The following is a 14,469-nucleotide window of genomic DNA, read 5'->3' as shown; positions in this document are numbered from 1 at the left end:
GGTACTGTATGGAAACCATACAGTATTTTTAAAAAGCAGAGACATCACTTTGCCGACAAAGATCAAAAGAGTCAAAGTTATCATTTTTCCAGTAGTCATGTGTGGATGAGAGAGTTGGGCCATAAAGAAGGCTGAGCAAGGAAGAACTGGTCCTTTCGAACTGTGGTGCTGGAGAAGACTCTTGAGAGTCTCTTGGACTGCAGGATCAAACTAGTCAATCCTAGAGGAAATCGACCCTGAATATTTACTGGAAGGACTGATGCTGAAGCTCCAATACTTTGGCTACCTGATGGAAGACGTAACTCGTTGGAATAGACCCTGATGCTGGCAGTGACTGAAGGCAAAAAGAGGGGTTGCAGAGGGTGAGATGATTAGATAACATCACCAGCTCAATGGACATGAATTTGAGCAAATAGCAAAAGACAGGATCTTCACTGGCTGTAGTCTATGCTGTCCCAAAGAGTTGGACACAACTTAGCGACTGAACACCACCACCACCATCTAGAGGAGGCAGGTGCTGCTTGCTTCCGTTTTGGTCCTGCTTACAAGTGTGAACCCTGCTACTAATATGAACCCAGCAGTTCCTGGAAGAGGGTCCCTGCTCACTTCACCTCTCCTTAGTCAAAGTGCCTTCACATCTCTCTGAACCTCATCTTCCCTAGATGAAAAAGGTTTGAAAGTCTCAGTTTACCGTGCTATATCAATCTGCCCTCAGCCTGTCACAGGCCCAGGCACAGAATGCTGGTCAAGGGGCGCTTTTCTTCTGGGAGCTGGCGGGTTCGACACACGAAACTCTGGCCCCAAGACCCTCAGTGCCCGTAATGTCCTGGGACTTGCCGGATCGTGGACTACAACTCCCAGTATGCTCTGAGCCCCGCCTTCATCCTGCCAGGTCTCGCGTGAAGTGACGCAGCCTCGGCAGAGTTTATCAGGGAGGCTGCCGGCCGCTGGTATCCTGTTCTCCCTCCCAGGTTGGCGTCTGGGACGTTCTGTGTCGCTTCAGGCACAGCGCCGCTCACACCATGGCTTGGATCCGGACTGCACAACAACCTTTCGAGAGACGTGGGTCTTTGGAGCCTCTTTAGTCCCGGAGCTCGGGCCGCAGGCAGCTCCGCGGCGGCGGACGGAAAGGTAACTAGAGGAGCCGGGCCTGGCCCTCCGGGGGCTCGGGCTCCGCTGTTTAGGAGGGCCCTGGCCCCCCATCCCCGGCCAGGCCCGGACCTGGGGCCTCGTGGTGCCCTCACTCAGGCTGGCTTACTCAGGTTCAGAGCTTGGCTGTCCGCACCGTGCAGCTTTCGCTCCGCCTTCTCGGGGTCCTCCCACCGCGGCGTTTCTCAGGGATGACGGCCCCGCAGCCCGGTGCGGCACCGGGCTTCGCCTCTATTAGGCCGGCCTAGTCCTGGACCACCCATCCTCGCCTTCAGCTCCCCAGCCTCCTACTTGCCTTGCCCCGGGGAACCTTCATCTTTAGCCAGCCCCTGCCCCTAATTTCCGTAATCTTTCTTAGCCTCGCTGGGTGGAAGAGGCGGTTGAGTCAGCGCAGGCCGTTCACGTCCTAGTGGCGTTGTCTTCTCTAGTAAAGGAGAAGTCAGAGCTCTGCGGGGGAGGGGGAAGGGCCGGCCCCGGGAAGCGAAAGGGGAGGTGTCCTTGTCGGAACGCTCCCTGGACTCCGGGGTTGACGAACTTTGGCTTCTGCGATGCTCTTTACTACGAGTTTGCCCTCTGAGCTTCATCAGGATAGAAGGGGGCAGTATAGCAAGTTGAAAAGCAAATAACGGCTTCCTCAGAGCTTTGTTTGAACTCCTCGGTAAAATGGGGCTGAAATCTGCCTTACAGATGGGCCGCTTATCTGTGACCTTGGACAAGTCACTTCTCCTTTTTAGTTTCTTTCTTCTAAAGTGGGAGTAAACAATGCCTACTTTGCAGGATTGCCGCAAGGGTTAAAACACAAGATAAGGGTTGTCTGAGTATCAGTACTAGCAACAAGGAATGAATTTTTTGACTTGATCAACAAGCCTAGCCCCTTGCTGCGGGTCAGGTTATTTTGACCCTGAGCCCTAACTTAACTGAAAACTGTAATGAGTATAGTATCTCTTTCTAGGTTGTTCTGGCAAAAACATGAAATACAGGGAGATGTATGGCAGACTCTGCAGGGCTGTGCCAACGCTGGTTGTTTGTTGTTCTCAGAACCTCTGGAATGGATGGACTCTTCCTGAGCAGTTTTGCTAATTTGCAGCAGCTGGACAATGTTCCTCACTGATACCTGTATGTCGGCCTAATCGTCACATCCTCTCTCTGGTAAGGGGACCTTTTCACTGTGCCGAGTGTCTGTGTCCTGTCGTGGGTGTTAAGATCAGTGACGGCACGCTGAGTCCTCTGACATTTTCCTTGTCTCCTCCCTTGGCATGTTTTTCACTCGTTGGCTCTTTCACGTGGTGAAGCCATGAAACTGTGCCCGTTGAAAGAACAGCGTTGGAGCTAGTCTTTGGTGTTCGCTGTGAGAAAATACCCTTTGTTATTTTTATTAGGTGGCGGGGACTCGGCTCAAAATCTGTGTAGGAAAAACACCTGGATCCCAGTCTCTCAATGGCTTCAAGACAACCAGAAGTGCCTGGTAAACTTAGTTCTTTTTGGTAAAGTTATGTTTTACCCTTTAAGGTTTTAAACTAGACAGAAACCACTTTTTCTGAACCATATGTTAATAGTTACTCTCTGCTATTTAGACTTAATATTTAAATGATGCCAATCTATTATCTTATTAATATAATTCTATTAAATGATTACTATTATCTTATTATCACATTAAATCTTACCTTATTATCTTATTAACCCACCCAGGGTGTGAACCCAAAATCTAACTTGAAAGAGCACCCTTATTGCACTTAAGGGTATGACAAATTTGTCACTTTCCTATGTATCAAATCAAAATTCAGAGTAGTTCTTGTACCAAAATGACTAAACTCACCGCTTTTTTTTGTGAGGAGGAGGTAGGAGGTTGGGAGGAATGAAAGTCAAAGCAAAAAAGACTGATTTCAAGGCAACTTGAACTTAGTTATGAGAATACTCACTGCAACATTTAGTGAGTCCTGGGTTCTTTACAGGGTGGTAATTTCTGGGTTAGTGAAGTCATTGATCCTTCTTTGGACTGTTTTAGTGGGAAGGGTTAGTGATTTTTAAAATCTGAATCACTCAACTTTAAAAAAAAAAATTTAAAAATATGTTTCTCATCATTCTGGCCGCACGGGGTCTTTGTGGTGTGCGGGCTTCTTTCTCCCATTGCGGCCCCTGCAGGCCTGCCTTGTGCCATGCACGGGCTCCAGAGCACGCTGGCTCAGCAGTTGCGGCCCGGGCTCTCTAGTTATGGCGCACAGGCTTAGTTGCCCCGTCACGTGTGGGACCTTAGTTCCTGGCTGGGGATCGAACCCGTGTCCCCCACACTGGATGATGGGTTCTTCACCACTGAACCACCCGGGAAATCCCTGAGTCAATTTTTGATTCTCAGTATAGGTGGTAGTGCCTCTCAGGGTTACTGTGAAGATCAAACATAAAATAAATGAGAGTCAAAAGTTAATACTGAATAGTCACTTACTGCCCAGAAACATTTTTGTTTTCTATTTATGGGAATATGTGTGAAAGTAGCTCAGTCGTGTCCAACTCTGCGACAGTGCATGGAATTCTCCAGGCCAGAATACTGGGGCGGGTAGCCGTTCCCTATTCCAGAGGATATTCCCAACACAGGGATCCAACCCAGGTCTCCCGCCTTGCAGACGGATTATTTTCCAGCTGAACCACTAGGGAATATATTTCCTCATAAATACTACCTGACTTTATTATTTTTAGGAAGGCTATTGGGATGTCTTTAAGATGTTCGTGAAATTGCTCCCAAATTAAGTGGAGGGATAGGAGTCTCCCCTCTGTCTTTCGATACAGATCCATCTTGAGTCTCAGACTTCCATCAGCTTGTGCTTCCGTTTGTCTTTCATTGTGGTTGTGATGACTGTAAACTCTCTGTGGGCCTCTGGGCCCCCGGGTTGCTGCACCAGGTTACTGCTTGTAGGGTGGGGAGCGTGGAGGGTTACACGGAGGGTGTGAGTGCTGGCTGATTTCACCTCACACTTGCTAGTGGGGTGTTGTTTAGTTTAAGATCCGTGCCTCAGTTTCCCAAGCTGGAAAAGGGGAAGAATATCTGCTTAATGAGGATTAGAAAAGATGAGGGGTGTAAGTGCTTGACAAGGAAGGGTACTTGGTAATTGTTATTTGCTTATGTGTTTGTTTTGATTGAGATAATCCACGTACCATACAATTCAGCCATTTTAAAGTGAACAGGTCAGTAGCGATTTTTAGTGTAGTGACAAAGTTGTGCAACCATCACCACTGTCTTAATTCCAGAATATCTTCCTCCCAAAAGGAAGCCTTGTCCCTTTAGTAGTCATGCCTTAATCCCTGCTGTGGCTCCTCTCTCCACCCAGCTGCAGGCAACTACTTTCTTTCTGTGGATTTGTTGGTAATTGTTGTAAATCATAATAATAAGGGTAACTGCTGGTCCCGCTCTGTTTACGTAGAATGTCTTTGCTGGTTTGGGACTTAACTGCCACACTGGTTGACATCTTGGAGAGAGTGATTGTGTAATTATAGCAAAAGGAGAATGTCAGCTTGAAGGCAGGCTCAGGCATTAGTCCTGGTTTGAAAGGATCCGCAAGCAGTGAACTTTGCTCCCTGGTCTGGCAGAGCTGAACTCCTGAGGTGGGCAGTCACGGTGGGGCGTTCCAGTGGACAGGAATAGCAGGGTCAGCCGGCAGTGCTTTGTGAGAACGAGTGTCAGTAGTTTCTGGATGGAAATTGCCTCTGCTCTTTTGAGTCATAAAGAATATTTGAAACTGTTTTGGATGCTGCTGGACATCCAGTGAGTCCAGCATATCATATTGCTCTTGTTTTCTGAGGTGAGGTAGGAAAGACAGGATTTGCCACCTCTAAGCCTTCATTTACTCATCCATAATATAACATGGGAACAAAACTTAATGATTTTTTAGGGGCAGGGGTGGGCCATGAGGCTTGTGGAATCTTAGTTCCCTGACCCTGAATTGAACCCGGGGCCTCAGCAGTGAAAGCGCCGAGTCCTAACCACTGGACTGCCAGGGGATTCCTCAGATTTCATATCCTCAGTTTCACCTGAGTTGAGGTGCTTGGGATTGCCACGGGGCAGCTTCTGTGGCCTCAAGAATATGAGCTCTGAAATCAGGTGGGTTTGGGTTTTGATTCCTTAGTGCACTTTGAAGTTATGTGACCTGGCTCAGGTAAATTAAGTTGTTTGTTTCCTAGTCCATAAAGATGGGTTAGGGCCGCTGTGTGGGTGAAGTGGAGAATCCACAGCGGCAGGCCGAGAGGAAGGGCTTTGTCTGGTGTCCTTCTCTTGCCCAGGTTATCTCTTCCAGAACCAGCTGCTATTGCTTTGTCCCAGAAGAGGTGTTTCAGAGCCTTCCTGCCTACAAACGAGTTAATTTAAAGCTACCAGTATGTTCAGCTGCTGAACCCATCCTGACTGGTGTCTCTGTTCTTAGCTCTTGAGCCTAGTGGGCCTCTAGGCAAGATGTCCCTGCCCATCGGGATGTACCGCCGGGCATTCAGCTATGATGATGCCCTCGAGGACCCTACGCCCATGACTCCTCCTCCATCGGACATGGGCAGCATCCCCTGGAAGCCAGTGATTCCAGAGCGCAAGTATCAGCACCTTGCCAAGGTATCTGACCCTGCTGAGTGCCCTGGCAGGCCCAACCCCTTCCTTCCCCTTCCTCTGCTCCTAGAGCTGTCGGTGGCTCCCGGCACCCAGCGAAAGGGGCAGCCACTCCTCTCTGTACACGGTAATGTTCTCTGTGGGGTTGGTGGGCCTCTTTTCCTGTATCATTCAAAACTAGAATGGCCGTGTCTTCTCCCATTACCTGCCCTGCCATCGCCACAGTATTAAGTCCAAGCTCCTTAGTCTTAGTCTGGCTTTGCATGATCCCGGTCCTCTGAACAGCACACCCCCCACACGCGTGATCCAACCTTGCCACTTCCCTAAGATTTCTTGTACTTAATAGGGTATTTGATGCCCCTGAGTCTTTGCTTGTCACTGCTCCGATTGCCTGGAGCAGTCCCAGTCCCCACCCTGTCCTGTTCCATCCACCTGACAGGCGGCATCCTTTAAGTCTTAGCTCAGTCCCTTCTGTGATCTTCCTCTGTCCTCCCAGTTAAACTGTCACCCCTCCGTTTCAGGTCCCCAGTGTACTTTGGGTCCCCGTCCCCTGCTGTGTCACTGTCGCCCGCTGCTAGCATCCAGGGGGCAGGGCCGTGTCTGATTTGTACGCCATCTGCAGGATCTAGTGGAGGGCGTGGCAAAAGGCTGCTCATTGAGCGATTAAAAATTGGCTCTTTCTTGAACACGCGCTGCGCTCCTCCTGCTGTCCTCCCGTCTCCGTCGGCCCTCTGCTGCAGGCACATGCCCCTCCCCGCGCCGATCTGCGCTCAGAGCCCTTTGTGCAGCTGGGCTCATGGTTCTTACATGCTGGCTGCAGGTGTGTTACTGGGGCCTCTGCTTCCTGACTCTCACCTCTAACTTCCCAACAACCAAGATGCCAGAAAGGCGGCCCCACTGCCTGAATTAGCGAGGCCTGCCCAGTTCAGGTGGATCCTCACCCGCGCCTACAGTCGCGCTGCACCGAGGAGTCCGTGACCGCTCGGGTCCTGAGGGCAGGTGAAGCCCCCGCGGAAGCAGCCCCGGGGGTGAGCCCCTAACAGCCTGTGCCCCCGCCGCGAGCCTGGCCTCAGCCCCGAGCCAGCGTCTCAGTAAACACTGAGAGATGAGAGTTGCCACGGCGCTGCTGTGGGGGTTAGAGAAGAGACAGCGGGGAGGCTCGTCCCGTCTTTGCTGTGGAGCCGATGCTGCGACTGCGGCTCCCAGCCCCCCTCTCTCGGCAGAGCCGGATCTGAGTCTTCCTTTCTTTGAGGGTGCCCCGCCCGCCCCGTCAGGCTCTCAGGATGGGGTGCCTGTTGCTGTCGCCATGAAGGAGCCCCCTGCAGCTCCAGGGCACATTCCCTACATTAGTCATCCAGCAAAATCTGACCCAGTCAGTTGTTGAGGTGGAGACGCTCTGTGTAAAACATGCTGGCAGTTTCAGGAGAAAAGGGCCCTGGCAGCCTGCCTGTGACGCCAAAGCAGCAGACTCACGGGACTGGAGCAGAAAATCAGGGCGGCTCCTGATGGAGCTTAGGGCTTGGAAGGTGGCCCACCACCCTCTTCATCTGTGAAGGCTCCTACTTGCTTCACGAGGCAAAGAATGTGCGTCCAGTCTTTGACTGCGCCCCAGCTGGGACAGCTGACGTTTGGAACAGCCGCTGTCCACCGGGAGCCCAGCCCGACTGCGTGCATGCTTCCACTGGTCCTAACTCTCCACACCCTAGGCATCCGCATCCCCACCCTCAGCTGTCCTCCAAGTGAGGAAGCAGAGGTTTAGGTTTTACTTGAGTTGTTAGATCGTAGCTGAGAAGTTTAAATCCTGTTTTGTAACAGGGATACAACATTTCAGTGCTTCCTTCTACTCCCCTCCTTTCTGACCATCTTTCTTCTCAGTTCCTTTGGAGGAGCAGAGAACAAAGAGGAAACCCACTTCTTTGCTTCCAGTCAGCCCTGCCCACCGGGTCCAGTGCTGAGATGAAGGAGGGCAGCGCGCTCCAGCCCTCACGTTAAAGATGCCGGGCTGTGTAGACTTTCCAGTTTGTCTTAACAAACCGGTATTGGGCCTTTAGAGCCGTGGTCCAGAAAGGGTGGCCTCAGGCACCTGCAGCATCGGCATCCCTTGGGGATTTGTTGGAAATAAAATTCTTGAGCCACAACCCAGACCTACTGAATCCCCTCTGGGTGGGGCCCAACAGTCTGTTTAACAAGCCCTCCAGTGGCTTCTGGTCCTTGGCAAAGTTTCAGAACTACTTAGTAAATGCAGTGATTAATTAAGCCAAAGTAGGCATGGTGCTTGGAACACATTCAACAGGTGTTAGTAACAGGTGTTTCTTCTGCATCCTTAGGGCCATGGTAATACAGTGTATTGGACACAGTCTGGGACGACAGTAAAGCCCAGAGCTGCAAATTCTGGCTCTCCCGCATCTATAAATACATAAATACAGGCTCTTTGCCTCACGTCACGTGTTGTCGCTGTGCATCCCGTGTATCTAACCGGGTGGGGACGATAGCCCCTTTCCCCTATGTCCTCATGGATCTGACCGCCCGAAGGAGGGGCTGAGGCTGACCGCGTGTGCGGCTCACGCGCCCCCCTCCCCCTCTTGAGCAGGTGGAGGAGGGAGAGCCCGGCGTCTCCGCGCGAGCCCCGGCCCCGCCATCGGCCAGCGACAGTGAGAAGGCCCCTGTGGTGAAGGCCAAAGCTACCCACGTCATCATGAGCTCTTTGATCACAAGTAAGCCTCTGCGCCCTGGGAAGAGAGTCAACGGGGAGATCGGGGTTCCTGCAGCCGCCCGCCGCAGCCTGTCCTCACCAGCACCGCCGGGCCAGCCTGGCTGCTCAGGCGGTGCCAGTGCTGAAGCTCCCCTTAGGCGGGAGGTTTATCCAGCGCTCAGCGTCGCCCCTCATTCAGGGGCATCTCCCGCGCTCTTCGCTCCAGCCTTGTTTCCCCTGTGCGTCAGCGTGGCCTCGGGCAAGTTGTCTCAGCTGTGGCGGCTCTTCCCCCTCCACGAGGTGGGGGGTCTGGCCGGCAGTAGGCGGCAGGATTGGACAGCACAGTGCTTGGTGGCCCGGGGCGGCGGCTGCTGCTGCTGTCTCAGGCCTGGCTAGAGAAGGAGACCCACTGAGGCATCGCCCACCTGCCCTGCACGTAACTTTTTAAAATGAAATGGCTCAGAGTTGTTCCTTTTTCCTGGACCTTGAGGCCCCAGTCTTTAGTCTTAAGACTTTGTGATTTATGGTCCTGATAAGACTAGAAACAAGATAGCCTGAATTAAAAAAATCCTAACAAGTCATCTAAACTCAGTGGTTCTGGAGGGTCCTTCTAGCTGCTGTGGGAAGTATACAGAGTTCTGCTTGTCAGCAGCCGCCTCTGCCAGGGCAGGGCACCGTGGAAGTCAGAAGCCCTTGTTTATGTGCTCTGGGAGGGCGTCAGTTAGCCTTGGGCAATTCCTGAAGAACTCACTCAGGAACCAAAAGTCCAAACTCTTACCTGGACTTTTTTCTTATTCACACAGAAATGCACCGTTTGAATCAGCAGCTACTGCTTGTATTTTGCAACCCTGAGAATGTGTCCTGGCAGTGTTAAGAAGCTTAGTCATTGTTGTTCTGTGCAGTAGAACTTCTTTATTGAAAACACAGCTTTCCAACAGCATAAAACATCATCATATATATTATTATAACTCAGATACTTATATTTGGCTTAGTTATGTCCACCTGTAAGCATATTTTTATATAATTGCAGGTATAATAAACCATTTTATTTTTTCCAGTTAATACTGCCATGAACTTTTGATGTTGCTATAGTCTTAAATTTTTTTTTAAACAAGCTGCATTTAAATTAGTGTATTGTATTCATTAAGAAGTCCTTTCCTGCTTTTAAAATTATGAGGTGACTGCCTGGCAAGACTGGAAAACATCTTTATACATTAGTGTGTGTGTATGTTTTCCTTTGCTTCTATTTCTGATGGAAATAAACTAGTCCCTTCGAAGGGGAAGAACTAAGTCATAAAGGACCTGTGGCATCTGGATTTTTGGTCCACAGCTGCCACATTCTCATCCATGAGGGGTGTATTATGTAGATTGTACAGATTAAGCAAAAATTCCACTGTCGTCCAAGGTACCGCTGACATTGGTGATGAGGTCATCAGATGCTGTGCCCGGCACTGTGGGGGCGGTTGCACACACAGACGTGGGAACCACTGCATCAGTAGACCTTGGCTAGTTCAAGGCACGTTCTCTCTGGTTTGGCTCTAATTGCTACCCTGGTGCCATCTGGCCTAAATGTGGCCTGGTTTCTCTCTGGGCAAAGGTCTTAGGGAGGGTGGTGAGTCTGTCCGAGAAAGCTTTGTATTGGAGAGCTTGCCCTGTTTCTGCATGTCAGCTGCCTTTTCCGTGTTGCATTTCTAAATATTAATACACAGGAAATGTCCTGGGGTACAGATGAGAGGACGGTAAGGAGTGTCTCCTGGAGGTCATCCGGCTGTCTCTTTAGGAGTAACCTGCTCTTTAGCTGGTGTCAGGGAGGCTTCCTTCTGCTCAGAGAGGCTTTGTGGGAGATTCAGAGTTGCTGCTACGACGCCTGTCTGGGGGGATCCCCTCTCAGACGGCCAGTATGAGCTCTTGCACTGGGGAGAACAGTGGATATCTGCTGATCTCCCCCAGGTCGCGATGGGAGAGGGGGTGGCCGTGACTATATCTCCTCTGTCCCCAGAACAGACCCAGGAGAGCATTCAGCGTTTTGAGCAACAGGCAGGGCTGCGAGATGCTGGCTACACCCCTCACAAGGGCCTCACCACTGAGGAGACCAAGTACCTTCGAGTGGCAGAAGCACTCCACGTAAGCTTGTTTCCTAGGACGGAACACACACCAAACCCTCATCATTAATGGCTGAGCCTGGCTGAGGTTCACAAGTTACCAGCTCAGCTAGTTGGGGGTTGAGGAGAGTGGTGCGGAGAGACTTGAATGAGGAATTTAGAGTGGTGTAGTACCCCTGGAAAGTGGTCGCACTTTAGCTGAAAGGTCCAGGGCTCTTAACCTCATCGTTTCTGCTTATCTGTCTATAAAACTTGGGTTGGAGGGTCAGATGAGATTCTGGGCTCATCCGTGTGAACACATGATGAACAGAGCCAACGTGGGTCGTTCTGGGTACTAGTGAGCGACCGAGGGTGAGAAAGAGTTGGGCAACCTCAGAAGAGGCTGGGGAGGAGTCTCAGGTTCTAATTTAATTTTTAAAAATTAAAAAAGTGTAGAATTGGGATGTTTTTGCTCTTTCATTTTTAAAACTGGAACAAATGAATTGTCAGTAAGGCTTTTGTTTAGTCACTAAGTCATGTCTGACTCTTTATGACCCCATGGACTGTAGCCCACCAGGCTCCTCTGTCCATGGGATTTCCCAGGAGAATTTCCCAGTATTTCCCAAGAATACTGTTGACTGGGTTGTCATTTTCTTCTCCAGAGCCAGGGATTGAACCCACGTCTCCTGCATTGGCGGGCAGATTCTTTATCACTGGGAAGCCCCTTCAGTAAGGTTAATAATGACCAAATAATTGTATAAATAAAATGATTTTCTTTCAGGGACTATCACTTTATAATTAATGCTGCTTTTAAGATTTATCAAGTACTCATATTCACTTCATCTTCTTAATCCTCTGACATAGACACTATTACCCGTGTTTTGTAAATGAAGAAACAGGGGTCTGGGGTTATGTATTTAAACATCCACAGTATCTGAACTCAAATCTCTGGATACCCTATTCCCTGTGGATTCTTTCTCATATTCCAAGATCTTCTGAGAATCTGGCTCCTGCAGGGGCTTACTCGGAGGCATGATACACAATATATAGAAGGAGGAATGATGTAGAGTTAGTGGCCTGTGGCAGAGATGGAAGATGATGTAGACAATGGTTGCATTTTGTAATGAGCATCCAGATGACTTTTGCACACTCCACTTAAAACCGTGCTGTCCAGGAGTCAGGGTTGGCTTGGTGTCCAGCTGCAGCTCTGACAAGACAGATGCTTCTGGAGAGGAGCGCTGTCAGCCTCTGACACTGAGAACTCTCCAGGGCAAGTGTCAGTCTGAATTCAGTTGCACATCGTGGAACTGAGTCTGGCACATCATCTGCATCTTGGCCATAGGAGTAGAACATGAGGATGGCTGAGATGCCGGCTCACATGGCCTCATGTGCTGAGGATGGAGAGGATTCACACATGGGCACTTGAAGCCTAGCCTGGGCGTTGGCGTACTGGCCAGGGGGCTTGGAGACGTGGAAGCCTTGCCCCAGGGGCTTGTCTCCCCCGGGAAACTGCTGGTCTGTTGTTAGGCACCCGTTTACTGCACCCAGAGCACCGGGGTGACTGGGTGCGGGAGGGCGAGGTTGCACAGGGAGCGTTGAGCTGGAGAGTGGCGTGCTGAGGCTGGGCGTAGGAGAGCAGGGAGGGGAGCTGAGGGGGGCCCCGCTGTGGGGCTGCTGGCTCCTCCACTTACTGGCTGTAAATGTGCGGAAGTCAGAAGCTCTGGTGTGAAGTTAGTACAGAGATGCTTGAGATGTATTTTTAAAAGATGGACTTTTATCTAGCATGGCAGAGCCTGAAGGATATCTGTCCTGTCATCCAGATGATTGCATCTGTTAACGTTTCCTTTTCCTGAAGTTAGTGTGAACCAGGTTGTTTACACCCTAACTTAGCTGTTTTGTATTTGCTCTGATTTTTACAAAGTCTCTCTCCTTAACCCATGTGAGCAGAAACTAAAGCTCCAGAGTGGAGAGACAGCAAGAGAGGAGAGGCAGCCAGCCTCCACGCAGTCCACCCCGAGCAGCAGTCCCCAGGCCTCTCCTAAGCAGAAGACCAGGTGAGCCCCTCCCCGGACCCCAGCAGCCGGGGCTAAGAAGGGCTAGTGTCCCCTCCACACCGGGAGCTCAGCCCGTGGCGTCCGAGCCAGGAGGGGGAGCTGGTGGCCCCTGGCCTCAGCAGGGACCACTTCTAGAGTTGTAGCAAAAGGATGCGTTACCTGGCGTCTTATCCTTTCTCTTCCAGAGGCTGGTTCACTTCTGGTCCTTCCACAGCCTTACCTGGCCCCAGTCTTAGCACCATGGATTCTGGAAGCGGGGATAAAGACAGAAGCTCGACCGATAAATGGAGCCTCTTTGGACCAAGACCGCTCCAGAAGTCTGAGTCAGGTAAGGCACCCTCTTCACTAAGGAAGGCAGCGAGGTGGGCGTTTGACCACGTGTGCTGGGGGCTGCTGGCAGACCTTGAGATCGCCTGCCCTGTGGTTTGCCTCTGCAGGAGGCTTTGCCATCCAGGCCTACCGAGGAGCTCAGAAGCCTTCTCCAATGGAAGTGATGCGTGCACAAGCTGCCCGAAGCGGGGAGGAGCCAGCAGCGTCCAAGCCGCCCAAGATGGACATCCCAGTGATGGAAGGGACGAGACAGCTGCCACGGGCCCACAGCCTCAAGCCCCGCGACCTGAATGTTCTCACACCCACTGGCTTCTAGAGCTTTCTGTCCCGGGGACGCTGCATCGAGGGTGTCGAGCCCAGCTCCCTTTACCGTGGCTCTGACATAGGAAAAGTTTTGTCTTTGTGAAAATCAAACTGAGGCTAGGTGGAGACATAATTGGTTTTTGCGAAACATTAGTGCAAAGCTTGTCCTTGTGTGGAAAAGCCATTTTTGTATTGCTCTAGCTTTAGACTAAACTTGAGCAGTGATGTATGGGGACCTCCCTAGAACTTGGGCCACCGCTTACTAGGTGACTGTCTTCGATGTTCCAGAACCAAGGCTTCAGGATTCCTTCAGCACTGTCCAGGTGTGCATGGACAGAACACGGCGTAGGGACGTCCGCGGACTAGTGCAGGCGGCTTCGGCCCTCGCGGCCGTGCTGGCGCTGGGTGCTCCGGTCTGCTGTTAGGGAACCCTAGACCTGCTGGAGATGTGGGTGCAGCTAGGAGCCAGCCCGGCAGGGACCCCCCGTTTGTGCTGGCAGCAGCCTCCTCGAGTTCTGGGGGACCTCACGGGCCCCTGAGTCCCGCAGCCAGCCCTTCCTCTGGGACCTCTGGGGCCCGTGCTGCGGGAGGGGTGCTTCTCTTCTGCATGTCACAGAACAAACACTAGTCTTAACATATCCTTTGTTGCACTTTACAGTGAGATTAATTTAACTTCCATTTGGTTGAAAACTTCCTAAGGAGAAAATTCAGTCTACTGGCTTGCTATAGATAAATGGATGTTAAACTTTAACAAAAGAGGTGGCAACTGGGGTTTGGATATAGTCTTGAGGTTCATATGAAACTAGTGTCACTCTATTTTGATTTTCTTGTTCAGGCTAGGGCTTGAAAATTTTTTTCCTGGGAGGTAGAAGAATTAAAAAATTTCTGTATGCAATCATTTTCCCCTCAAATGAGCCTCATACCTTTGTAAACATGTACCTCACTGAGGAAAGGAACTGGGGAAGCCACTTTTTCATTTCTCTTCACCGTGTACATGTACAACCACTGTCTTGAACGCTGTCTCCCATTCCTGCTGTCTTTTGCTTTGGACGTTATTGTGTCTACTCAAGGAGCCGAGCTGACCTTCCCCCAGAGGCACCCTGGAGTCTCAAATGATCAGAATTAATTTATTTGTGTCTTCTGTTACGCTTGTATCTCTTACTTGTTTTGACAATAAAAATCCTTACTACTTTCTCAAATGTAGATGGAAGTTTTTTTTCATTAAGTTATTCCATTCTGCCTACTCAGTCATGAAACCTAAGCATGATAAACTTGATA

At 50.7% G+C, this 14,469-nt stretch overlaps 1 protein-coding gene across 7 annotated transcripts; it reads left to right on the top strand.

Annotated features, from left to right (window-relative positions):
- Positions 1-924: 924 nt before the first annotated feature.
- KIAA1191 (KIAA1191 ortholog) lies at positions 925-14,390 on the top strand. Of its 7 annotated transcripts, none has more exons than XM_043920050.1 (9): positions 925-1,131; positions 2,188-2,298; positions 2,529-2,614; positions 5,559-5,737; positions 8,322-8,445; positions 10,423-10,547; positions 12,452-12,558; positions 12,744-12,886; positions 12,996-14,390. In XM_043920050.1, the coding sequence occupies exons 3-9, from the start codon at positions 2,587-2,589 to the stop codon at positions 13,202-13,204; spliced, it is 915 nt and encodes a 304-aa protein (XP_043775985.1). In that variant the 5' UTR covers positions 925-1,131; positions 2,188-2,298; positions 2,529-2,586; the 3' UTR covers positions 13,205-14,390. The 7 variants fall into 7 exon arrangements, with proteins under 7 accessions (XP_043775985.1, XP_043775983.1, XP_043775987.1 ...); XM_043920048.1 differs by having other exon boundaries at positions 8,319-8,445; XM_043920052.1 differs by having other exon boundaries at positions 2,529-2,633; positions 8,319-8,445.
- The last annotated feature ends 79 nt before the right edge of the window (positions 14,391-14,469 follow it).

This window comes from Cervus elaphus, chromosome 12 (genome assembly GCF_910594005.1).
Source record: "Cervus elaphus chromosome 12, mCerEla1.1, whole genome shotgun sequence".
NCBI classification, from domain to species: Eukaryota; Metazoa; Chordata; class Mammalia; order Artiodactyla; family Cervidae; genus Cervus; species Cervus elaphus.
The sequence above is the reverse complement of the archived record's forward strand: the minus strand, read 5'-3'. Positions and strand labels throughout refer to the sequence as shown.